The sequence below is a fragment of the Loxodonta africana genome, chromosome 20, assembly GCF_030014295.1.
Source record: "Loxodonta africana isolate mLoxAfr1 chromosome 20, mLoxAfr1.hap2, whole genome shotgun sequence".
Lineage (NCBI taxonomy): Eukaryota > Metazoa > Chordata > Mammalia > Proboscidea > Elephantidae > Loxodonta > Loxodonta africana.
The window spans coordinates 30,552,008-30,579,682 of NC_087361.1; the positions used below are offsets into that span (position 1 = coordinate 30,552,008).

The 27,675-nt window shown below is 36.2% G+C and overlaps 1 protein-coding gene across 1 annotated transcript in view; it reads left to right on the plus strand.

The window, feature by feature from the left end:
* The window catches only part of GBE1 (1,4-alpha-glucan branching enzyme 1), a 307,590-nt gene that overhangs the window by 102,214 nt on the left and 177,701 nt on the right, over positions 1-27,675 (plus strand). Inside the window, exon 3 of the mRNA XM_023548170.2 lies at positions 2,702-2,817. Coding sequence (XP_023403938.2) covers positions 2,702-2,817 — 116 coding nt within the window. The remainder of the gene's footprint in view (positions 1-2,701; positions 2,818-27,675) is intronic.

Consider the following 27,675-nt stretch of genomic DNA (forward strand, 5'->3'; position numbering starts at 1 on the left):
TGGTTGAGAATCTAATGTCATAGTACCACAGTGTGTGCTCAGGACTGCTTTATACTATGCAATATTTTTTATACTATGCAATATTTTAGGCATAAACGAAGAATAATATAATAACCATGTCAACTCGACGGCACTGGGTGGGTTTTGGGTGTGTACACCACTCAACCTTTAGAAATAACATATTATAGATTTTATGAAGCTTCCTGTGTTCCCATTTCTTCCATCCAGAGAGACCCCCCATAGAATTTGATGTTTAACACTTCCATTTATGTTTTAATATTTTTACTACATAACTATGAATCCATAGATATTATATAATACTGATTTGCATATTTCTTAAACTTGACATCACTGGTATTCTTTTAAAACCCAGTTGCTATTCTTTTATACCCTCTTATAATGAGCTTTTATGTTTTAGATGTTTATATACATTGATTAAAACAAAGCAAAACAAAACAAAAACATTGTCGTTGAGTTGATTAAACTCATAGGAACCCTATAGGACAGAGTAGAGCTGCTCCTTAGGGTTTTGAAGGAGCGGCTGGTGAATTTGAACTGCTGACCTTTTTGTTTGCAGCTGAGCTCTTAACCACTGAGCCACCAGGGCTCCATACATTGATATAATCACTGTAATTAATTCATATTATACCATTGTATGTTGTTCTTAGGTGCTGTCAAGTCGGTTCTGACTCATAACAATTCATACTGACCCTGTGTACGATGAAGTGCTGCCAGGGCCTGCACCATCCTCAAAATTGTTGTTATGCTGGAGCCCATTGTTGCAGCCACTGTGTCAGTCCATCTCACTGAGGGACTGTATAGCGTCCTATTTTTAATTGTACTGCAATGTATTAACCCATTTTGTTGCTCATTTAAATTTTGATAATTTCCAGTTTTTTGCTATTGCAAACAATTCTTCAATGAATATTTTTGAATGCTTTCTTTTGTACCTTTGTGAGAATTTCTATAGGCAATTAATTGCAGGGTCATAGCATAAACACATTTTCAACTTTTGCTGTGTTATGCCAGGAGTCCCTGAATGATGCAGATGGTTAAGCATTGACCTGCTAACGCAGAGGCTAGAGGTTTGAATCCACCCAATGGTAGCTCAGATTGAAAACCTAGACGTCTACTTTCAAAATATCACAGTTATTGAAAACCCTATGGACCACAGCTCTACTTTGAATAAGTGGGGTTGCCATGAGTTGGAATCTACTCTTTGGCAACTGTTTTTTTTTTTTTTTTTTTTTTAATTTTTGTAGTGACAAGTTATATTACCAGTTTGTGCCCTCAGCAGCTGTGTTGTTTTATATCTTTGCTGACTACTTGATATTTGCCAGTGGATGTGAAATGGCATCTCAGTATTTTGTGCTTTGCTGGTATGAGTGAACTTGAACATCATTACATGTGTTTTCTACTGTTTTATTTTCTTTTCCTCATTCGCTTATATATGTTCTCATATATTCTGGATACTGTCTCTTTTTTGGTATGTTGTTGTTTTTAGGTACCATCAAGTCTGTTCCAACTCATAGCAACCCTATGTTCAACAGAACGAAATATTACCCGGTCCTGCCCCATCCTCACAGTTGCTGCTATGTTTGAGCCCATTGTTGGCAGCCACTGCGTCAGTCCATCTCCTTGAGGGTCTTCTTTTTCTCCATACCTCACTTTATCCAGTATGATGTCTTTCTCAAGGGACCGGTCCATCTTGATTGCTTGATATATTCATTACATATATATTCTCCCAGTTGGTAGCTAGTCTTCATTTTATCTTTTTCGTCTGTCTGTCTATCTATCCATGCATTTGTGCATCCGTGCATCTACCCCTCCACCCCTCCATCCCTCCATCCAGATAAGTTTATAATTTCAGTATGGTCATATTTACCAGCCTTTTTCTTAAAGTTTTTTTTTTTTTTTAAATCTTGTTTAAAACCCCCTGTTTAAACCTCAAGATCCTAAATATATCCACCTGTATTTTATTCTAAGCATTTTAAAATTTTGCCTATCATATTTAAACATTGATCCATGTTCCTTTGATTTGGGGGCATGGTAAGTAGGGATTAATTAAATTTTTTCTTTTCCATAAGGATAACCAATTGCCCCAGCTGCACTTATTAAATAGTGTATTATTTACTTATTGATTTTTAATGTTATCTCTAGAATACATTAGGTCTCCATGCGTACATAGGTCACTGTTGTTCATTTTGGCTTTCTCCCAGAATCTGTAATCCAGCCGTTCTTTGCCCCTATAATTTCTAACCTTCTACCTTTTCTTGAGATATACCTGAGGCATTATCTCTAGATTTTAATTCAGTATCTGTCACACTATTGGTAAATTTGGGTATATTTAATATGATTTTAATTACTTTTAATATTTTTTCTACCATGATATCTGTTTCTTAAAAAAGGACCCATCATTTTCTTCTACATTTATTGATAAAGTGAATGTTGCAAGTGTAATTGAAAATGTAAAGCTTAATTTTAGGATGCAAAAAAATAAAACTTTAACATACATCTTTTATAAATTAAGAATCACCTGCTTTTTCTAAGTGGCTACTATAGTATGTTGATTAGCAAGTTTGAGAATTTAATATTTGTAGGCAATTTGATTTTGTAAAAGTGGGTAACATATTATTCTTTGCCTGAATTTCATTAGATTTTAGACTTATGATGCTATTGTTGACTGGTCTTTATTTTTTAGATGGCTGGAATCCATTTTCGTACCCATATAAAAAACTGGATTTTGGAAAATGGGAACTGTACATCCCACCAAAACAGGGTGCATCTACAGTGGTGCCTCATGGATCCAAATTAAAGGTACTTTCCTCCAATCTGTTTTTATTTGAACTTATTTTTATGCTGTTTGCAAAGTTAGCTTAAAATATTGAAATATCAATGCATGATAATTGTGGGAGAAACAGTCTAAATGTTCCCATAAGGGAAATTTTAAAAGTGGGAGAGGCAAATTGCAACGTGTTCGATTAGAACAATTCTGCTGGTGAGATATTATTATTATCCTGAATTTGGAAACTTTATATAAAGAGTGATTGAGTAATCTTAAAATTTAGCTTGGAAAATAGAAAGTTTAGTGTAAAAAAACAAAGAAAAATGGAACCTGTCTTCAAATCAGCAAATATGTAGAGAATTTTTACCTGTAAAGACAGTCTTGATAAAACTGATGTTGCCGTGAACCACTTAAATCTGTGTGTAGGGGGGTATTGTATTGGCGATATGCTTTTCCAGGTTCTTCCCCTTTCTGGCCCCTTATTCTCCTGTGGGAAAGCCATCTGTGTTAGCCTGGGGGCTTGCCACACTCTCTCTGCTTGGCTGTGGTTTTGCTCTCAGAGTTTGCAGAGCAGACATGGTTGGCCTCTGCTGTGTCCTGAAAGGATAATTGAGGGATGAGCCCCACAGTCTGGACTACAAATTTAAGACTTTTTAGTTGTACAGGAGACCATCTCCATCCTTTGACGTTTACTTGATTTTTAGCTCATATAATTATATAATATTTCCATGTCCCTTTGTGGCTCTTTCCCTTTCTTAGACATGTGATAGCATTCATTGCATTTATCATGATAAACCCTATGACTGAATTAATTTTGGGGGCGGGAGCATTTGCTATTTAACAGTATTAACTCAGAGTTGCTTAAAATATGTTTAAAATCAAAAGGCATAGTTTTTTTTTTCCAAAACTAATAACAAAATTATAAGTGTGTATGAAAATTACTGAAATGTCTGAAATAAATAGACACATACTATAGAGCATATCATCTGAAATAGACGTTTTAACTTGGGATGGCAACCAAGGTCTTGAAAAAATATGTAGTGAATAAAAGAAAAAGTAGCTATAGTACACAATAAGAGGGATTTAAAATTAATATAAATAATCTCTCTTCCCTGTCTGTGTAAGCTCCACGAGAGTACGAACCCTTGCTGTTTTGTTTGCTGCCACTGTATATTTCTCACTCGTAGAGCAATACCTGGCACAGAGTAGCCAATTAAGAAATATTTACTGAATGTTAAAGCTGTTTTGAGGCCTAGTCTTTGAAGGAACAAACGAAATTGCTCGATTCTTTCATGGTTTATAAGGTCTAATTTTATGAGAACTGTGAGGCAAGGCAATTGTTATAAAATAGTACTGGTTTCCTTTTTTTTTTCCCCTTAGGTTTTATGGCTTTTTTTTTTTTTTAGAACTAAACTTACTAATTTTTTAACGCGTTGGAGAATTTTGTTTTGCCTTCTTCAATTAGAAAATTTAATGAACTCCGACACTTACCTACTTTATCAATCTAATGGTGAATGAATTAATTAATTTTGATATCTTGTTTCTATACATGAGGAAAAAATAATTGAATACTAGGAATGATTGATTGTTGAGGGTGTGATATATACTAAGAATTACGGTAGACATTTGTTTGGCTGGTCTGACGCCAAATGTTACATACTTTTTCTACTATGCTATTTACTATCCTACATTCTCTTCTACTAACTTTATTTTACCTTGATGAAATGAAATGGCCTGATTAAAAAAAGGCTGCTTTTATATATTTACCTGACTTTTAAAATCCATGTTTAATAGCAAATAAACATTCACCAATATCAGGTAAACTGTTGTGTAATCTTTTTTTATTATTATTCTCTACAAATTTCATGGAGGATAATTAACTAGAAATTAGTTTCCAAGGAATATTTATAGTCTTTAGATATTTCAAATGTAAAACATTGAGATGCTATTATATTGTTAATACGGTTATATAAATGTTTTTTTTATTTATGGGAAATGATACATCAGATTTTTGGGGGGAAAGGGTTAAGTTCTCTATAAAAAAATCAACTAACTTGAGGTTTTTGGCCTTTCAATAGAAAGTTGTCCCTAGGTAGTCTATCTTGGTAATTAAAAATCTTGTTTTAAATTGGACTTGAAAATTTATTTCAGTCCATGAGGGATTGACCTTTATAACTCACTTGAGGATGTCTCTCTTATGAATTATCTGGCAACCATTAACAAAAAAAGCTGTTGTCCACCATTGAAATAATCACTTTGTTTTCTCTGGAAAACACCTGGTCTTTTCAACTGAACACTTTGGAAAAAGATAGCATATCTAGTCGTCTTCTCACATTTTAATACATTTATAAAACAAAATATTTTTACAATATGATAATGTAATAAGATGAATTAAACAGTAAAAGCTATAAATAAAGACCTAAGGAAAGAATAGAAGACTACTTTCCTAAAGGATGATGAAACCTATATTATTTATACCTTCAGCACTCTTCTTTTGGAAACAAAACCAAACTTATTTTTTAAAAATATTTTTCATCAGTTATTATAAACTATACACCTTTAGTAACATTACATATATATATGCATATGTGAATATTTAAACAAAGCAAAACAAAAACCCTTTCTCCAAGTTCTTTCATAGCAGGTTCACAGAATTTTGACTGTCAGGTGCTGTCCCTGATCTGTGATACTGTACGTAAAACATGGTTCCAACCCTGGAAAAACCTATAAACTAGAATCTAGTGTAAATTATTGTACTGCATTGTGATATGTAGTGCTATAGATGTGCGGTGTGTGTGTACATGTGCTTGTGCTTTGAAAATAAAGTGCAATTGGAGCAAAAAAAAAAGGAAGTTTATTCATTCCATGATGGTAACAGGGAACATAACAGAGGCACAAAAACCCATAACCAAATCCGTTGTCGTCAAGTCGGTTTCAACTCTTAGGGACCCTATAGGACAGAGTAGAACTGTCCCTTAGAGTTTCCAAGGAGCGGCTGGCGAATTTGAACTGCTAGCCTTTTGGTTAGCAGCCCAGCAACCCATTGCTGTTGAGCCGATTTCAACTCATAGCGACCCTATAGGACAGAGTAGAACTGCCTCATAGGGTTTCCAAGGAGCGCCTGGTGGATTTGAACGGCCAGCCTTTTGGTCAGCAGCTGCGGCACTTAACCACTACACCACCGGGGTTTCCCAACAGAGGCACAGTAACACTCAGATAGGTCTGGGAGCATGTTTAGAAGTTGACCAGAGAGACAGAGGGAAGAAGGGCATTCTAATCTGAGGGTTCTGCCTGAGTAGAAGTGTGCGTATTGATCACAGTTCCAACAGGAAGCAATGACACATTCAAAATAAGTAGTTTGAAAATATTTTATTTACAAAAACATGGCTTTCAAACTTGAGCATGGAGGAGAACCACATGGGTGGTCAAAGGAAAGGGGGAGCAATGCTCAGTAGCAAACTGTTAACCTGACTAAGCCATAATGAACGAGGGATGCAGAACCCAGAGGGGAAAAAAACTATGGATAGTTGGCCATCATGGGAGGAACAGTGAGCTTCGAGGATGAACTTAATTCATGGCAACCTGCAGGAAAGGAGCCTGAAGAATAAAGGAGACAAATATCCTGATCAGACTTCTTTCCTTCCTCTGGTATATTACAGGGCTCCACATTGGCCACACCTAATGAGAAGCCAGCATTCTGGGTAACATGGTGCATATATGTCAGGGTTTTTTTTTGTAAGGGAAGAGGGCAGGAGAGGAGTGGATCTGTCACAGCTAGCAAAACGTAGCTAGTTTTTTAGGAAGTTAGGGAAGGTCTAAACCAGAAAAAAAGAAAAAAAAAATTTTTTTTTTTTTTTAAACCAGAAGGGTTGGTTAAAGACAACTGTGAAAAATTCCTTTTCTTCTTTTTCAGTTCTCATTTTCCCTTCTCTTACTATTCCAGTCAATACCTGCATGACTAGCAGTGGCGATTAGAATGATCTTTTTTTTCAGTGTTGAGGATGTTTGTGTATTTTACGTTTTCTTTGTCATATAGCTAATCAATGGCGAACTTGGATTAGAACAGCGGTTTCTTGATGCCAGAGCTTTAAGGTTGCCGAAGAATCACCTTACTTTCCTATTTATATTTAAATGTTACACACTTGAGGGGTGGAAAATGGTGAGGAAATCTAATACCTGCATTCGCGATTGTCAGATAAGACACGTGAAAAAATTAGAGATTACTTTCGTAACTAATTTAATCCTCATGGTAACACTTGGAGAACAGGTATTGTTAATGTATTTTTCTTATATAGATGAGTACACTGAGATTTAGAAAGGGTACGTAGACGATAGAACCAGGGCCTGTCCGACAACAAAATCCATGCTCTTAACCATTATGGTACACCACCAGTCCCAAGAAGGTTTTTACAGAGAAAAGAAGAAAAAGGCCAAAAAAAAAGTGACGCAGAGGAAGTAGGACTTGAACCATGTCCCAGATTTAACGTATCATTTTACCATGTTTACTTTATCTTTTTGTGTGTGTGTAGAGACAGTTATGGTACCCATTTTTGAGGGTGCTGAGTAACAGACTATTAAAGTGAACTTATCCGAGAGTAAAAACAAGACAGGTAATTTGAGGAGAGAGTTTGGGTTATACGTGGTATCAGATCAGGTTGGTGAACTTAAGTGAAGCTGGTTATTAACTATTATCTGGACTGAGATTGCGAAGCAGAAGGATACTATTGAGTTTTAGAGCAGGACTGTGGCATGTTAAAAAATTAGCATCTAAATACTTACTTAAAAAAATTATCTTATAAACTCTTTATCCTTCATTCCTTGGATATTTTCATCAGTTTTCTTTTCATTCTCTGTTTGCTATTACAGAGATTTCTATAATTTATATATCAATTCTCAAATTTTCTTATCCTTTTCACTAGCTATTCATCATTTTGACTTCTTGTTCCACTTTGAGAAGTTACATTATCTTCCAACTGATTTTATTTTAGTAATCATGTTTCTAAAATTTCTAGTGGTGTGTTTTCTTTCTTCATAGACAGTTTTTATTAAATGAACTAAGGTACTTTTATCTTTTTAAGCATATTAATTATGGATGTTTTCTTTTTATTTTTCTCCCTCAAGTTGTTGTCTTAGTCATGCCTCCCACCCCACCTTCTGTTTCTTTCAGGTTTTCTTTTTCTGGGTTTGTTTTAGTCTCTCCCTTTTGTGTTACAGGCTTTCCTCGAATGCCTAGTGATCCATGGTATGTGGTCATATTGTAGGATGGTATCAGAAAAAGCAATTGAAAACTCTGTGCACACGGACAGGATTTGGTTCCTGGTGAGCTTCACTGTTTGGTGGCCAGAAAGTAAGCCAACCTTTTTGTTGGTGGCAATGAGTGAATTTTTTTTTTTTTTTTGTAATTGTTTACTTTTTCAAGATGCGAATCTTCTAGCCTCCTACAAGGGAGAGGGCTGGGAGGAGTGTGTGTGGTTAGAAGGCAGTGGATTTGGGTCTGTGTACTTGGCCAGTGACGTATTTGAAGAAGAACAAGAAAAGTGGGTTAGGATCTGTAAGACATTTAATCCACCCGTTTTCAACTTTGTGATTCTCCTCTGCCACCTCTGCCACCTGCTGTGTTCTTTACTTCTCTGCCTGGATAATGGTTCATTTTTTTTTTTTTCCCCCAGAGAAAGAAGCTCCGCTCTCCTGTTTGGGGTGTAGGAGGTGGTGTTTGGGATGGACACTTATGTACCTGTATGGGCTAGGGGAAAAGCACTGGAAATTTAGCATCCCAGAGTCTTTTTAGCAGTCCTCTTGTTTGTAACAGAGTCTCTGGGTGGTACAAATGGTTAATGTGCTTGGCTGATAACAGGAAGGTTGGAGGTTAGAGTTTACCCAGAAGTGCCACAGAAGAAAGGCCTGGTGATCTACTTCTGAAAAATCAGCTGTTGAAAGCTCTTTGGATTACAGTTCTACTCTGACACATGTGGGACGGCCATGAGTCAGGATTGACTCGATGGCAGCCGATGCTGGTTTTTAACGCTGCCTCACCTCCTTCCATGGTGCTAGAAGCCTCAAGATGCTGAGTCTTGTAGGGGTTCCACCAGGCAATTTGGCTAGCTTCTCTGAAGACTCTTCCTTTGCAATACTAGATGGTAATTTTCGCCTTTCTTACCTCTCCAACTGCTTTTTATCTTTCAAAATTTTGTTGAAATATTTGGTCACTTGTCCTTCTCTGTGAATACCTATCGTATTTCTTTTCTGTCATTTCTTTCATGGTGGTTTGGTAGGGCAAGAAGAGAAATCCTGGGGAAGTTGTGATTTTTCATTCAAACATTAAAAACACCCTTCTTTAAATGAAAGAAGAAAAAAGTACATCTGCCGATTTGAAGGATGTTTTAAGATTCTGGGGCCTTTGAGTTGGGCCATTACATTCTCATCGTTTGCACAGATTGAAAGATTTTGGCCAAACTGATTATCTCTTGCTTGTGATGTCTTTAAGTGTTATTATATATAATAAAGATTTTCTTGTCTATGACCCCCAGAAAATCCTGTACTCACCTCATTTGTTACCTGGCTCAACTTAATCAACCTTTAAGGCCCTGAAATATCTAATTTGTGGAAGAATGCATAGTTAGAATTAGATGCACTTCCCCTTACCACAGAGAGTATAATTCTCTGTGTTTGCAAAATACGATATGAATGTTAATGAGCCTAAATAACATACTAGGAAATGGTCTTCTTCTGTAGATGAGGATAAAGGCTTGTTAATTGATTCATTCTTCTTTTCTTTCTTATTTTTGAAGCTCCCTAGCATGTTGATAGGAAGCACAAAATAAATGTGTGAATTTTCAAAGCAGTTTATTTGCCAGTCTAGAGAATAACTGTGTTTGCCTAGAGGGATGAATGAGATAGAAAGTGGAAGTGTTTCTTTCTGTTTTGAGCTTGGTTCACATTGTATTCTTTTATTAATTTTTTTTCTCTTTCCTCCATAATATTTTAGTTTACAAGTATTTAATTTTATGTTTTCTGGACTTGAAGCATTGCCCTGTTTTCCCTGGATATATGCAAAGAAATAAAAGACGAAATGCCTGCCCTGAATTTATAGTCCACTCAAAGAAAGCTCCTCATACCCATGCGAGTTGCTTAAGCGTTCTGTCGGCAGTAAAGACGTCAAGGAAGCACTTCATGTGTTTTGAGAAGTTTGTGAACGAAAATCAGGATTAATTAAATGGAATATATGTTTTGTTTCTTTCTTTTTTAATTTGTTACTGATTTAGTTTTTGTGTTTTGGCTGGAAGCTGGTGGGGCTAAGAGGGGACCCAGGAGAGATGACAGAGGGGGAAAACAAGGATAAGAGATGACTTTAGGGGGAAGTGGAGACATGGAGAAGATTCAAGGTCACATATCGAATGGTTAGTTAGGGAAGGTTTATGGAAAGACACATATTTTAAGCTTGTTCTTGAGGAGTTGATGGATGGATTCAAGAATAAGTTGTCAGATTGAATAGAGAATGACAGGAGATAAGACCAGGTAAGGTTGTGCAGAAATTAACCAAATATGGGTGGGAGACCCAGTGATGAGTTTGACTTTAAAAGTTTCAGATGTTCAAAGACATGAACAAAATAGCGAATCTATTTCACAAATTCTATTCTGAAAACTTGCAAATCAACTCACCTGCTCAATTTTGGTAGAGATTCATTTTTGCTTTTTCTTAAATCCTCCTTTCCTCCTTTAAAAAAATTAAAAAAAAAATTATAATAGCTAATTTATTGTTGAACCTATGCTTTTTTTTTCCCCCTGGATATTGGTCTTTAATGATTTCATTTTTCTCGCAAAAATGCATACTTTCTTCTGTAGCGTATAAAAGTGTTGAAGTGATTTCATTTTCAATTAACAAAAATTAGCACCTGTCAATGGACCCTGAATGCCTTCCCTTTTTTACTTATATGGTGAAGATTTTTAAAGAGAAGAACCTGCTGTCATGTGTCTGCTTTTTCCCTTACTTCCTATTCATTCGGTCTTTTTCTCCCCTACTCTGATTAAATTAAAAAAAAAAAAACTGAGGATAATTTAAATTCAAGACCCATGAATAAAGCAATATAACTCTCATTTTAAAATTCTGCACTATTTGGAACCATATTTTCACATTAGTATTTTGTACACATTTATAAATAAGTTCCATGGTGTTATCACCTAAAATGAGGTCTCAATCTTATGCAGTCCTGAATGATCATTTCTAGTTATGTCAAAGGTGAAATACATCCTTTTGCTATGTCACCACCTGCCAATTCAAACTTGCCATAAATCATTGAGGAGCTAGTTTGTTCCATAAACTGTCATCTAAAGTACAATAATAATAATAATAAAAAACTCCTAATTTCCATCATTTACTTCTTATCTTTCTTTTCTGATGCTTTAGTTTTTAAAAATAAATAAAATGTCTTTATTTTACTTTATCTAGTTTTAAAGTTTGTGTGGTATGGAAATCCAGATTCAAAGATTTTTGCTCTCAACATGTTGAAGATTTTGCTGCAGTTTTGTATTATATCCAGCATTGTTGATGAAATTCCTGGTGTTTATTTAATTCTTACTCCGTTGCATGTCATTAGCTTCCCCCCGCCCTGCTCCCCCAGTTTCCTTGGATTTGCTCTTTATCCTTGATGTTCTAAAATTTTTCTGCCATCTCTGCCCTAATTCCGAGTTTCATTTTTTACCCTATTTCTGAAATGGCCATGTCTTCATAACTCATCTTCTTTCCAGTTCTCATTTCATCCCCCCTCTATCCCCAGGTCCATTTTCATATTATAGCTAGAGTCATACTTCAGATACTTGAAATCTGCTCATGTTATTCTTCTGCCTAAAACCCTTTGTCATTTTAATCACACTCATTCCCATATGCTTAAAACAGAACATTGCCTTGGTGCCCATTCAGACTCCTGTTGACCCTGTATATGTCAGAGTAGAACTATACTCCTCAGGGTTTTAAATGCCTGGTTTCTCAGAAGTAGATCACCTGGCCTTTCTTCTCTGGTGCCTCTGGATGGACTTGCCTCTGAGTGGACTCCAACTTCCAGCTTTTCAGTAAGCAGTGAGCTTGTTAGCCTTTTGCACCACCCAGGGACACCTCCATTTACTTAGAGCTATGGTTTTGAAAACTATGTGAAAAGAAGCTGATCTGGTCAGTTTTCAGATTCCTTGTCCCTCACTTGAATTAAAACAGATTATCTTCTTTCTCTTATGTAGTTAGGCTCCCATGTAAGATCATGTCTACATGAAGATGTCTCTGTATTAAAAGAAGTTTGGACAACGCTGGTCGTAGGATAAATTCCACGCTCCCTGTCTTATCGTACAAAGCCCTCCATGAGTGAGCTCCTGGATTCCTCTCGAGCCTTGTCTATATCATATATACCTTCCATACTGAATTACTTGCACTTTCTCAAACTCTATGCTGGTCATATCTCAGCAAATGCAAAGACAACATCCCTTTTACATGGAAGAGCTTTCTCTTGTTTTAGTAGTCTTGCAGGCTCCCAGTCTTTAATATTGATTTCTTGTGCTATTTATTTTTGAAGTTATCTATAATCTTCAACTCCCATTTCCCATTTCCAAATACTCTCCCCCACTAGTCCCTTTAGATCTTGTTTCTTCTTCACTCACTATAATCCATGTGCACTTAAGTTATAAAACGATCTATAAAACTATACCTGTAATTGACCAGTTAGACTGTGAAGTTTTGAGGGCAGGGACAGTGTCTTGGTCATCTTTGTGTCCCTGGGGCCTAGTAGTGTCTGGTTCATAGAAGCTACTCAAGAAATGCTAATTGACTGCATGAATAGGAGGTCACTGTTGGAAATGTTGACTACTGAAGACCGTTTGTCACTACTGGATGCATTTTTGCATAGGTATAGAGTCGGAATCGACTCGGCGGCAGTGGATTATATATATACAAAAAGTGAAAGAAATGTACAAAGTTGTATTCTAATGATTTTTAATTATGTTCTTTGAGTTTAGGAGTCTTAAATAAAAAAAAAAAGCAAAAAACAAAAACTGTTGCCGTCAAGTCAATTCCAACTCATAGTGACCCTGTAGGACAGAGTAGAACTGCCCCATAGAGTTTCCAAGGAGCGATCAGTAGATTCGAACTGCTCACCTTTTGGTTAGCAGCTGAGCTCTTAACCACTGCACCATCCGGGCTCTTTAGGGGTCTGAAAACCAAAAAAAAAAATCAAAGCTGTTGCCATCGAGTCAATTTCGACTCATGGTGACCCTATAGGACAGAGAGAACTGCCCCATAAGGTTTCCAAGGAGCACTTGGTGGATTCAAACTGCGGACCTTTTTGGCTGGCAGCCGTAGCTCTTGACCACTGCACCACCAGGGTTTCCTTAGGGGTCTTAGACCAATCCATGTACTATTTATAGAAGGAGTCTTCTTGGCATCAGAGTAAGGTAAAAATGAAAAACAGATACTGGTCTTGAAGCAACAGCTTTTTTTAATGAGGCCTTAGCATTTTCTGTTACTTGTTTTACAAACATCCTTGTGAGTCACCGTTTTTACAACGTAGTCTTAGAAAAAAGTTTGCCTTATTTTTATCTCATCGTTCTCCTTTTACCTTGTCTGTCAGAAAACTTAAAATTAAATGTATCGTACAACTGCCACAGTCATCTTTCCCCAGAATCCTATGCTATTATCTCATCTCCCTGCCTTCTCACCTTCCAGTCCGTCTCACCATTTTCACTGTAATTGCTGAGTTCTCTTTTTCACTTTATTTTTAAATTATTATATGTATTTATTGTAAGCTGTCATTTTTGTAAGTAAGAAGAATATAAATTAAATATATGTAAATTTGTAGGTAAGGGCTTGAAATTACTTCAAATCGAGACACACGTTTGTTTTAATATTTCTTTAAATTGATTATATATGAATGGGTGGTGCCTTTTTTTTTTTTAAATAGCTCAAAACCAGTTAGTTAGAAGACTACAAAATAGACTTACTATGAGATGATCCAGAGGTCAGAATGTTTAATCATTTAGCTATTATGAAGCGAGAAAAACCCAATTTTGGGATGATGTCACTCTCATCCCAGATTAATAATTAGGTGTTATTTTTGTCTGCTCCATCCAAACATCTCTGTTCTAGGCATCTTCCTCACTGAAAACTTTCTCAAACTTTGAAGAGTGTTCACATTCAGTGCGATGAAATAGAATATGGGCTATACTGTTATTACATCTATGTTTGTTTTACTGAATTATGTGAAAAAAAAAAAAAAGTCCAGTTGCCTATTTTAAATATGTAGCTAAAACCTTATGCCAACTTCTTTATATTAAACCTGATTTCTGTGCCTTGGAGTTTTTTTTTTTTTTATGACAAGGCTGAGAATGAAAAGCAGCTTGTATTACGTAGTTTTGTTTTCCCTTTTCATTTTCAGCTAAAGCCCTGCAGAGAGTAGGAGTTGTCAGTGAGATATCAATATATCAATGGTAGTATAGGGATTGCGTTCTGAAGTCATTATGAATTAGCAGCTAATGGGTAGCTTTCTGTGATAGCTCATTTATTATTGAGTACGGATAGTTGAAAATCAAACAGAAAGGGAACTCAACTTTATCATTAATTTTGACTTTGTTTAGCAGATGATTTCTGGGCACCATAGCAGCCTTCCTAATTTGTCTGTGTACGATGAAGAAACTAATCATACACAGCTCAGGGAACAAATAACGTAACGTTTTTCCGAAAGGGTCACCTTCAGAGACGAGAAGGAGGGAAAAAATAAAACCACACACTAGTTGATTCTTTCCTTTCCCCTGCTTCCCTCCACCCCTGCTTTCTTTTTTCTCTAAAGGTGCCATTTGTAAAATAATTATTTTGTAATTAAATTCAAATGTGCAGTGGTTGAATATCCAAAATTTAGAGCCAAACCAGGCTTAAATAAGGTTTGTTTCTCGTTAAGCAATTTCTTTCTTTCTTTTATTTATCGGATAGCACTTATTATGTGCCAGATGCTATTTTAAACATTTTGTGAAAATTAACTCATTTAATTTTCATTGCAGCCCTATCAGATAGGTCCTATCGTCATTATCCCAATTTTGCAGATGAGCAAACTGGGACACAGAAATATTACATAACTTGTTCACCATCACATAGGTAGCTGATTATTGGTAGAGGTGGGGTTCAAACCCAGGGTATCTAGCTCCAGAGGTTGTGTTCTTCACCACTATGGTATGTTGCTATAATTTGTTAGGTTAAGTACAAGTCCTCTGACTGCCTGATAACTATATTTAAAAACACTACCTGTATTATTATAGCTCTTAGCTAAAATAATAAACCTTTTCAAAATTTAATGTGTTTATACATGTTTTCCTATGGGCAAATGACAATGACAGGAATAACTTTAGAGAACCCATGTGAATCATCTAATATCTTTTAATTGTTAGAAATATTCAATAAAAGAGAAGCTATAAGTAATATATATATGTGTATATTTATGCTTGGGAGCCCTGGTGGTGTAGTGGTTAAGAGCTACGGCTACTAAGCAAATGGTTAGCAGTTTGAATCCACCGGCTGCTCCTTGGAAACCCTATAGGGCAGTTCTACCCTGTCCTACAGGGTCGCCATGAGTTGGAGTCAACTTGATGGCAGTGGGTTTGTTTTTATATATGCCTATGTTTATGTATGCATACACATATATCTATGTTACAAGTTAGGTATTTGATGGATTCCTTACTAGAAAATATGTACGTAACAGCAATGTGAGAGGGGATTATAAAGAAGCTATGCACACAAACTGATCATGGCTTGATCTCATGATATTGCTAGTCACCGTGGATTTTTTTTTTTTTTTTGTAAGGCAGCCATGTAAGCCAAGATGAAGCACTGGTGGTTCAGTGGTAGGATTCATCTCCCATGTGGGAGACCTGGGTTCGATTCTTGACCAATGTACCTCTTGCACAGCCATCATCCATCTGTCAGTAGAAGCTTGCATGTTGCTCTGATGCTTAACAGGTTTCAGCGGAGCTTGCAGACTGAGATGGACTAGGAAGAAAGGCATGGCAAACTACCTCTGAAAATCAGCCAGTGAACACCCTGCGGATTGCAATGGAACATTATCTGATTCACAACAGATCATGGGGATGGCGTAAGACTGGACAGCATTTTGTTCTGTTGTGTGTGGGGTTGCCATGAGTTGGGGCCTACTTGATGGCAGCTAACAATAACAACATGTACACCATAGCATTACAAAGCAAGAGGGATTTTACTTCTCAAATCTAGACTAACCCCAAGGCCTAGTGTGAAAATATATCCATGTCCTGCCTCTGCTGTCAAACCTGCCAGATTGGGAGCTGCTGAAAGGGCAGTATTTGTAAAGGGAGATCCTAGGGGCTAGGCAAGACCAGACATGGTACTTGAAGGGACATCAGTGGCATTACAGAGTCAAGGAAGTAAGAGACTAAATTAGCATCCATAATCAAAGCCTATGATAGAAGCTGAAAGAAAACAAAATGTTTATAAAGTTGGTGTGGCTCACCTGAGGATGGGTGGAGAGGTCAGTAACGAATGTGTTTGAGAAAACCAAGTGAGGGGCGAGGTGAACCAGGTTAGGTGTATCTTGATATGAGACACTGGATGCGGGTGCTCCTTATATTTGGTATATAATGTGTTTTGCTGACCCAGGGACACACTTGGTCGACTTTCCAAGTTTGTTGCTCTTTATTAAGATAGTTCCAGTATGTAATAATTACCTTTCTTAGTCATCGTATTGTTAAGATATTGGTTATGTTCTTTGTTAAAGGCTAATATAATAGTGTCTTAAACAAGAGCGATGGTTTGTTTCTTTCTGAAGTAAAAGTTCTGGTTATTAGGCACTCTGTGGATAGGCTGGGTCTGTTCCATGTACATATTCAAATAAAGCTCATCAAATCTCATTGGTTTTCTACCACCAATGGTGTTATCCTCGTGATGAGCAATACTCATAATAGGGAAAGAGGAAAGCAAAGCCAAGGTCCTCCCTTTTAAGAATGTGAACACGTAATTTCTGTACATACACTTTTGGCCAGATCTTAGTCACGTTAGCCATCCTAACTTCAAGGAGTGATGCCCAGCTAAAATTCAGCAGCCTCTGCCTTATTTAAGGGGAAAAAATGAAGGTTTGATTTTAAGATATAATTAGGCTTTACGCTCATAGCCATTGAAAAGGAGCTTTTTAAGGAAATAGAATTAAAGTTCTGCCAGAAACTTGTATTTTTTTTTATAGTTTTCTGATCAATTGTAAATAGTGTGTCCTTATTTTGTTTCTATCCTAAAGAAACATATTGTTTTAACACTGATATGAGTTATTTCATTATAATTTGGAAAAAAATGTGGTGTTCCTGTTAGTAATAAAAAGCCAATTGAAGGATATAGTTGATATTATTAATAATATGCACTCAACCATATAGCTAGTATTATTAACAATTATCAAAATACCATACTTTAGATCACTGCACACTCCAGCATTAAACAAATAAAATGAAAGTAAAATCCTAAAGAAATCTGGAACTCAATACATGTTATAATGTGAGGCTTGAATTTTGCCATTTTTTGAAGAATGTCCAAATTATCATGAAATGACAATCTTAATGCCATTTTTAGTTTGACAACAATTTCTGCAGAAAATAAGAGTAGAATTCTAATGAAAGCACTGCATGTAAATATAGGAATATGGGATGCTAAAGCAGACTGGGCAGGGATCTGCAACTGACAGCATCCAGGCTGTGATGGTTAAGGTTTTCCTGAATAGCAAAATTGAGCATGTAACTCAACAGCCTCTGTAAGAGAGAATGCATAGGAGAGCTGGATGAATACATTTGAGATACCTAACGTTTAAATTAGGGTTCAAAAAGAGTAAGAAGAGTGATTCCTCTTCGTTTTTTACTATATCTGTATAGATATTGGCCCTAATTCATTTTTTTTTTTTTTTTTTAGTTTGGTGAGGACCTTTTTTAAAAAATATATTTAATGCTTCTTTTTTTTTTTTTTTTTTGAGAAAAGGTGGAAGCTAGCATTTATCTGTAAAGTTATAATAATTTATGAAAGGAGCATTTTATTTAATACAGTTAAAAAGGGCTTTAGAAAGGAGGCTTTTTTGGAATAGTTAAGTTTGAATTTAAATATTTTAAGTCAAACTTTAATAAATGGAATCTTATTAAAATAAGAATTATATTCTCAAAATTTCTCTTATAAAAGATATTTTAGGGCAAAATCATAAAAAAAAATATGGGGAGGAGGAATGGGCCTTAAGTTATTTCACATGTATCCTTGAAAGAATATTAAAAGCAATAATTCTTGATGATTTCAGTATTCATGTTGGAGGCCTTCCGTCACTGTGGTCTCTGAGTCCCTTGACCTGCTCTGCTTTAGTGATCTTGCTCACCTCCCAGCTGAGTCCCTCCATCGTGATGATCATACTGTAGACGTTGTCTTTACTCATGAACTCTCTCCATTCCCTACATCCAAAGCATCCGTATACATGTCTACAAAAACCTGTGTGACGGTACCTTAAAGCAGTGGTACTTTAGCGTGAATGAGATTTACCTGGAAGCCTTGTTAATACACTTAACCCAGATTTTCTGATTTAGTATATCTGAGGTAAAGCCTGAGAATTCACATTTTCACAAGTTCTCAGGTGATGCTGTTACTGCTCCTGCAGGCACCACACCTTGAGAACCATTGCTGTAAAGAACTCTGTTATGCTTTACTGTGGTTTAGCACATACCAAAGATGATGATGCTCTAGAAAACAGGAATCTTTCTAAAAAGTTGATGTATTTTTCTTTCTTTACTTAAAAAAAATAATATATTTTGTTTTTTGTTGTTGAAAATATATGTAGAAGATACACTAATTCATCGTTTTCTACATGTAAAATTCAGTGACATAAATTACATTTTCAAGTCATCCAGCCATTCTCACCCTCCTGTTCTGAATTGTTCCTCTCCCATTAACCTAAACTCATTGCCCCCTAAGTTTCTTATATAACCTTTCAAGCTGCTGTTCTCAATTTGATCTCATATAGATAGTTCTTTAAAAGAGCACAATACTCAAGGCAGACATTCATTACTAATTAAGCTAAATTATTGTTTGGTTTAAAAAGGAATTCAGGGGATATGTTTGGTTTAAGTTTTAAAATTTAAAGATTATCTCAGGGCAATAGTTTCAGGAGTTCATCTAGCCTAGCTCTAGAAAGTCTGGATTCCATAAGAATTTGAAGTTCTGTTTCTCATTTTTACCCTTTTTGATCAGAATTCTTCTATAGAATCTTTTATTAAAAATGTTAAGTCGTAGTAGCTGGGCACCATCCAGTTCTAATAGTCTTACGGCAAATCCACCACTTCTGTCCAGTCGATTCCGACTCATAGCGACCCTGTAAGGAGGCAGTTATTCATGGAAGCAGTTAGCCACACATTCTATTTCTTCCTCCAGTTCCTGACTCTTCTTCTGTTGCTGCAAGTGAATAGAGACCAATTGTTGTATCTTGGATGGCCGCTTGCAAGCTTTAAAGACCCTAGGCACTACAAAACGATCTAGGAGATAGAATAAAAGCACTACGCCCATTATTTAGGGCAATTGGGATGTCTCATAAAACCAGATTCCTAAACCTGAACTTGCAAATCAAGAAATCAAATCTCATGAAGTGTTTGCTTGTATGTAAGCAGCCTCAGCAGCTGCCCTTTTTTTCTTTGGTAAAAGCATGTATCTCAAAATATTTGCCAATTCAACTTTTTATAGATGTGCAACTTATTGACATCAATTAAGTTATCTGCTGTGCAACCATTACACTTAATCAGTATGAATTTTCCATCACCATAAACAGAAAGTCAATGCTCCGTAAGCAAAAATTCTCTCCTTTACCCTCCTTCCCACCCCTGGTAGCCAGTAATATACTTCTCTCTCTCTCTCTTTTTTTAATTTGTAGATTTTAATTTTTGTAATTCATAGATTTATATATCTCAAGTTATAGATTTTTAAAATAATTTGTAATTGCAAAATTATTATGGTGTTATTTTGGTTAGTTATATACAACTCTTTTCAGTATAATAATGAGGAATTTGGGCCAGGTGCAATGAAGGGCTTGAATTTATCAAGAGGGACCCATCCCTGGAAAAGGATATCATGCTTGTTAAAGTAGAGGGTCAGAAAAAAAGAGGGAGACCTTCAATGAGATGAATTGACACAGTGGCTGCAACAACAGACTCACACAAAGCAATGATTGTAAGGATGTCATAGGACCCGCAACGTTTCCTTCTGTTATGGATAAGGTAGATACGAGTTGGAATTGAGTAGACAGCACCAACAACAATGCAGGGATGGGTAAGCAAAATTTGATACTTTATTTTCATGAACAGAGAGGTTACCTCAGGACAGGAAAATTTACTACCGGTTGCCTGCTTTCTTACTACATAAAGTATGATATTTTACTTCCCCACATCAGGTAACGCATACCGGTGAAACCTATACCGTCACAATTACAGAGCTCCTTAAAGTCACAGAGACCTTGCCCAGCCCCTCTCCCCACTACAAGCTTAGGTTATATGAATTCATATATTCCCTTTATATTAAGCCAATGTAGAAGTCCTCCTACAGCATTTTTCTTTAAGTCAATGCATCAGAGAAGTTTAAATAACCTAAACCCATGTTTGCTAATTTTGGAATCCATCGACCATCTCATTAGCTAGATATCATGACAAATTATTTGTATGGTGAATTAGAAAAAAAGGCTTTGGAATATGTCAACTCATTATTTATCATTTGTTTGTTTTATGGCTTTGAGCAAGTTACTTATCTGAGTGAGCCCTTTGACTCTTTTCCAATTTTCGTTGTAAAAAATAATAACTAATAGATTTTGAGTAATAAAGAAATACAGGAGTGGCATTCAATTTTATGATTTTTTTTTTTTACATTTGTTATAAATAAGAACTATAATGATTGTTTTTATTTTCTCAAGGTACATTTTCCAGTATTTAAAATTTTATTCTCCCACAATACATCTGGAAGAGCAAAGCATCTCCTTGGAGTTTACTGTCCAGTAGTAATATTGAGTACAACACCATGTCTCAACTAATTGCCTAATATATACTTGATACCATGGGTCATAGTGTTACCCATGTGCACTCTGTCTTAGAGATGACTTTGCCAATACTGTGTACATTTCAGAGGACACGTATCTCCATGTTTTTTGAGTAGTGGTAATAGCAAAATGTATATGAGCATGGACTCCAGCCAGACTGCTTGCATTCACTTGACATTGGTAATGGTGTGACCTTGGCAAGTCATTCTGTTACCTGAGTTGCTTCATCTAAAAGTGGGGATAATTATAGTACTTACTCCATAGAGTCCATGAGAGAGTTAAAGCATTTAACACAATGCCAGGTACCTAGGTAATGCTCTGTAAATGTTAGCTTTTTTTTCCCCCCATGGATATACCCAGAGACCATTTATATTATGCCCTGAATGTATATCTTTGTAGGCTGTATGAGTACAGACCAAATATTTTATAAATTTGTGTAATAAGATAATTTCCGATGATTGTCTACAAAGCAGCATTATCTCTCTCCCCACAAAATGCTCAGTTTTCCTAAAAGTCAGCTGGTGTGGTGTTTATGGGATGACTCCCACCAGTGCCTGAGAATTCATAGGAGTATTTATAGAAACTGTGTGCTTTGCCCAGCTCTTACTTATGCAAATAATTTTATGTAGTTTTGAGCATTCAGTTTCTTAATCCAAAGTTTATGTTTTAAGAATCTCAGAACTATGTTTAAAATCTCTGTACAGCTTTAACAGAAATCTTAATGAAATATTATGAGAGAGATCAAGGAGATTGTGGGGCTAAAGCAAAACGACCACAACGAAGATGCACAGAGAATTCTTAATGAAGGAAGGAGCTATTGGAAATGAGAAAAGCTACTTGTCTTGAGCCTAATCAAATACAAGGGCTGGGTGTGAATAATCAGTACGATGTAATCAATGTGAAAACTCATATCATCGCGAATGCATTACAACAGTGAGCACTGGAGTGTACTTGGAAACTGTTCACATACTGCACACACTATTTTGTCCACCCAGTATCCAAGTGCATCTTTCATATTTCAGGGAAGACAATTCCTTTAGTCTTTTCAGTGACCTCTAAGAAGTCACAAGAACCATCTGCCAGACCCTGTGTTTATCTCCTGAAACTTACTACCTATGTAGTGACTGACCATTTAGTGTGCTTATCTTATGTTTTATTTAACTATTGAGAACATTACCCTGGAATATGCCAAAAAATATAAAAACACTATGACCGTACTTATTTTAACTGATCATAATTTGTAAATAATATGCAAATAAAGCAAGTTTCCTAGGGTAATGTGTATTGAGAATGGACTATACAAGGAAGACAGCTTTCCATTTAAAGGACCCATACCTTTTATATGTTTCAGCCTTATTAAAGGGTAATCACAAACATGAATTATATTGTGTATTGCTAAAGGTTCATGTTACCGAAACAAAGTGCTTTATAAAAAAAACTTGTGTATTAATTATATATATGTGTGTGTATATATATATTTTTATATATTTTAAGATGAGAGGGCTTCTGTTAGGCTTGCATGAGAGATAAGTTAGACTAAAAGTACCAAATGTTGGAAAATAAGCACTTATATGGTTTAGACTTATTAGATGATTCTCTTTTGCTAGACTAATTAGTTTAAAATAAGATGTTTATTTCTAGAAGAGAAAATGATGAAATCCATATAGTTTTAACTTGTTAGCTATGGGCTTTAGCAGGTTGTGTTCATCTGGGCTTGTGGGGTAGAGGTGGGTAAAACTATACATAAATACAAAATAAAGTCATTCATAAATCACCTGAAATTTTAAAGCTGTTTAATTTAAATGAAAAAGTTATCTGAACATATGGCAAAACAAAACAAAACACATGACATCTTCCAGCTATATGTATGAATTTAAGAGGAATAAACCTGGTGAGATTCAGGCTTGCAGTTGTCATCTGGTATGAAGAAACAAGCTTGTTCTCTTACCTGTGAGCTGGCCTACCCTTCCAACTTAGTACCGTCAAAGGGTCTGCCATCCTCTTGCTTTCCTAAATTTGTAGACTTGTGGTTCTCTTACGTATTGTCTTTCCATTACCGTCACATGCAATCAGTCAATACATTTAGCAGATTCTGCCTCTGTAGTGTTTCTTGGATGTTGTTCTTTTCATTTCACATTCACCTCTTGTCTGGATTACTCTAGTGGTTTCCTCTTTCCACTGCAGGGCACCTTAATGATCGATGCATGTTTTGAACATCGTGCTCCTTGTGAGAAGGCTGTGTGTTCTAGTGAGACAGTGGTTTTCAAAGAACTCTGTCTCACCATTACAGGAGGAGCAGTCTTTGTATATTTAAACAGCTTCTCAGGATTTTGATGCAGGACTAGGTTTGTAACTACTGGCTTTAGCGATATAACATTGGGCAAGGGGTCAGATGTTTTGGGTTCTTAGTTGATCATTAGTGATTAGCTGTTTGAATTTTACATCTTGTTTTCTCATTTATTTGTTCTATTTATGTGCCCTGCTTTGTGAAGATTCTTTTATAGCCTGAAAATTATCTAACAATCTGTGTCTATTATTTTTATCCTGTCTTGTTGCTCAAGGATCTCGTGTTTGACACCTTAGTTGTTGCTTAATTCTAAACTCCTCAGTGCGGTATTGCTATTTTCTTCATCTTTTTTTTTTTTTTTTTTTTGCTTTCATCTGTTTAACACACCAGTTTCCTATCTGGAGCTTCCCTTCCCTGTAATCCTCTAGAATCAAGTCTTATTATTCCCCCTTGATTTGTTTATTTCTACCTCTGTTTGTCTTATGTCTACTTCAAGGCGTCCCGGTGGCACAACAGTTAAGCTCTCGGCTGCTAATCAAAGTTCAAATCCACCAGCCTCTCCAAGGGAAAAAGATGTGGCAGTCTCTCTTCATAAAGCTTACAGCCTTGAAACCCTGTGGGGCAGTTTTGTTCTGTCTTGTAAGGTCACTATGAGTTAGAATTGACTCGATGGCATTTTTTTTTTTTTTAATAGTTACTTCATTCCATTCACCTCCTAGAAGGTCTAATTTTCTACTTTCTGCCTTTCTAATTCATTCCCTTTTTAAAACTGTCTTAAAATTCCTTTCATTATTAAAATACTACTGAATAATGATTAAACATGTATTTCACATGGCCTCGGAATTTAAATATGCTGTTTTTTAAATTCATATTATCTTGTACTCAAATGTGTGTATATACACACACACATACTTTTTTTTTCTTTGTAATGAGAATCCTGGAGCTTGCAAACGAGAAGGAAGCTTAGAGATCACCTTCGTCGAAAACTGCAGTTCGGGGAAGTTATAATTTTCCCAAGATCACACACCTCTTCATGACAGTAAAGTCTGAGCTTACAGAGCATGTATCACAAAATACATTATCAGTAATTGCTTAATGTATAAATAAGAAAAAGTGCTCTGCAGAGATGTTTTTATTTGCTGTGTATCTCAAGACTATGGGTGGTCTTACTTGGATACTGTCAGAGAATTTTAGGTTAGATTGAAAAATATTATTATTCACTATATTAAAGGTACTATGTTAAGCATTTTAGTTGCTTATTTTTTTTTTTTAATGCTTGTTCTGATTTAACCGTTTCTTAACAGTACTATGAGGTATAGACACTAGAATAATTCCCGTTTTTAGCTGAAAAAAAAAATAATCCTGACTAGATTAATACCTTGTCCAATGTCATAAGTAGCAGGAACAGTAGGTGCTTACCTTTTACCCTGTCCTCTGCAATGCACTGAATCTATGCTGAAGCTGAGAGAGCTGTAGTAATCAACTAGCTGAAACTCCATTTTAAATGTGTGGAAACTTGGTGATTTGCCCACATGCTGATTAAGAGAAACAAACAATCTATTTTTAACTGTAATTACATAGAAAATGGATAAAAAGTTCGTAAACAGCATCCTGAATAAATAGGTGTCCTGTTTTTCATTTGTTTTTGCTTACTTATATTTAAATGTGTGTGTGTGTGTATGTGTGTAACTAGTAACAATTTCACATTCTTTTTGACTGTACTTTTCCAGATAGTGGTTTCAATGCTTTTATCAAATTGAATTAATTTCTGGTGATTGATGTTGATTTCCCTTCTTCGATTGTCAATTTGTCTTCTTTGGGCTATAATGCTCTATATAGCTCAAATGTTTCTTTTGTTTTGAGCCATTTACTTCACTGGTTAATTTTCTTTCCTTTTTTTTTTTTAATTTATAAAATAAGTCAGTTTCTTTTTTTTTTTTTTTCTGAAAGGTACAATACACTTTTTAAGGTTTGAATTGATTTATGAAATAAGTTTTGTGAACGTTGTTTTTAGAAGGAAACACACACATACAAATACAATAGTCATATTTTTAATAATCAGTTCAAGAAATAGGTAACATTCTGTTTCTAATTCTTTTGACCAGTACTGACTCTTAATTGTCAAATCATAATCAAAAACTATAATATTTAATAATCATAACATCTACGGTTTCTGAATCTATGAATTTGAAAGCCTAAACCCAAGACTTCTGTCATATTTTTATTCTACAATTGAGAGCTCCGTGAAAGAGTTGGAGCAGCTTCCATCTTATTATTGTAGATTGTGATATTTTTCATAGATTTAGCTGTGCTCTTTAGGTAATTAAAATAAGGCTAAAGTAAGCATACAATTTAAAGTTTTTTTCCTTAAAATCATTTTATTTCAGTAACTCAATAAATTGTGTGTTTGAAGATATCATTTGTGTGTGAAATTGATCCCTTTGGGCAGTGGAGTTATAGCTCCCTCTTTTGGAAAGCCAGGGTATGACATTTGGATGGAAATTAAATGGTTCTTTTTTTTTTAAATCTTTAAGTTTGCGTAATTGAACATCCAGATATTGACCTCTTGAATAATTTTCCTTTGGACTTTTATAACATTAATAAAAGGTTAAACATACATATGTGTATACACACATACACATGTTTCCTTAGCCTTCTGTAAAACTATAGGTCATTTAACATATGTTTTAGTTTTTTAAATTATTAAACATGATTGATAATGTCTGTTGAAAACAAAACACACAAATTTAAGCAATTAAGAAATGTAGGAAGAAACAGCAAAGTAGCCCTTCTTATAATCTTCACCCAGCCATCCCCCTACCATCCCTTCTTGATCGTATTTGTGAATTTTCTTCTTGATCTGTCTCTAGGCATTTATAAACCTTCTGCTGTCTCGGTTTCTCCTTGTCTCTCTGTATCTCTGTATTTATAGACTTTTGAATTGTCATAAAAATGTGAGTATACGTATTTGTCTCCAATTTACTTTTTTTATACTTAATATATCATGAAAATCTCAAAAGATACAGTATTATTTGACATTACTTGACCTGACTACCAAAACCCCAACCAAACCCATTGCCTTGGAGTCGATTCCGACTCATAGCGACCCTGCAGGTCAGAGTAGAATTGCCCTATAGGGTTTCCAAGTAGTGGCCGGTGGATTCAAACTGCTGACCTTTTGGTTAGCAGCTATAGCTCTTAACCACTGCACCACCAGCGCTTCTGCACACCCACAGTAATGGAACATGCCTGGAAACTAGAAACAAATATCTGCTGTGACCAGGCGTTATTTGGCATAAATGACTATTGTAGAAAGAAAGAAAGTCTTATTGATAGAGTTAAGTTTTATTCATACATGCCTCTTTTCTTTTTTTCTTTGTGCTGCAAAAAGAATCTTTATTGTTTCCACTTGGTCCATGGCTTGGGAGAGGACACCAAAACCCATCAGGATGAGTCAAGTATGACTCACAGCAACCCTGTAGGACAGAGTAGAACTCTCCCATAGGATTTCCAGGGAACAGCTAGTGGATTTGAACTGCTGGTCTTTTGCTTAGCAGCCCAGCTCTTAGCCACGATGCCACCAGGGCTCATGGGAAGGGGCTCCAGGGTGGCTAAAAACTGCCTCATGGCTGGAGAGATACTCAGGCAGAAGCTTGATGTCAGGGGAATGCAGAGGGGCTCTCAAAGGTTGCTGGGCTCTGGACGTTTCTAGTCATCCTCACGCTTGATAGTGAGCCTGTCAAAGAGATCCTCGCTCAGCCCGGCGAGGGAGTGGCCAGCCCGAGGAGGTTGGTCAGGTGGTGGCACATCTTCTTGAGTTTCACCTCCTCTCTAGAAAGTCACAGAGATGGGGGTCTTTGTGGGTAGAACCCATGACATGCAGATCCTAAAGGGCCTGGTTCAGGTTCTTCAGGGCCATGGCAGCTTTCATGGTATCCAGCATTCCACCTCACTCATCTTGGAACCGCTTCTGCAAATCCTGGAAGAGGGCTTGGCCTCTGCACTGGTTTTGCAATTTCAAGAGATGCTGAGCACCTTGTGTTTCTTCTTAGCCAACCCGTGGAAGTGGCCCACGCCTTCCAAAGCCCCATGGTGGAGGTCAAAGTAAAAGCCCAGAGAGAGGTAGGTGTAGGAGGCCCACAGATGCAGATTGACTAGGTGGTTAACAGCGCCTTACTTCCGTGGAATAATCCTGATATGGGAGTTTATGTATGGTCAGCAATTAGGTGTAACCACAAAACAACAACAACAAAAAACGGTGTTAGCTGGTCCTGGAAACAGAATGGCCAAGAAGATGGTCCTGGAGTTTGTGCCTGGAGAAGTTGGAGGATTGTCAGAGGCTGGAGGTGGGGATTTGCTGGGTCTGTTCAGTCCAAACACTGTTGAGGAAAGAGGCAGATCCCTTGAACCAGTGGCAAGCTTGTCACAAGTCTGTTTCTTTTACCAGGTAAAGTAATTTTATAATAATCTTATACTTTTGTGAAGTATTAAAATTGGGGCTCCATCATCACTACCGGAGCCCT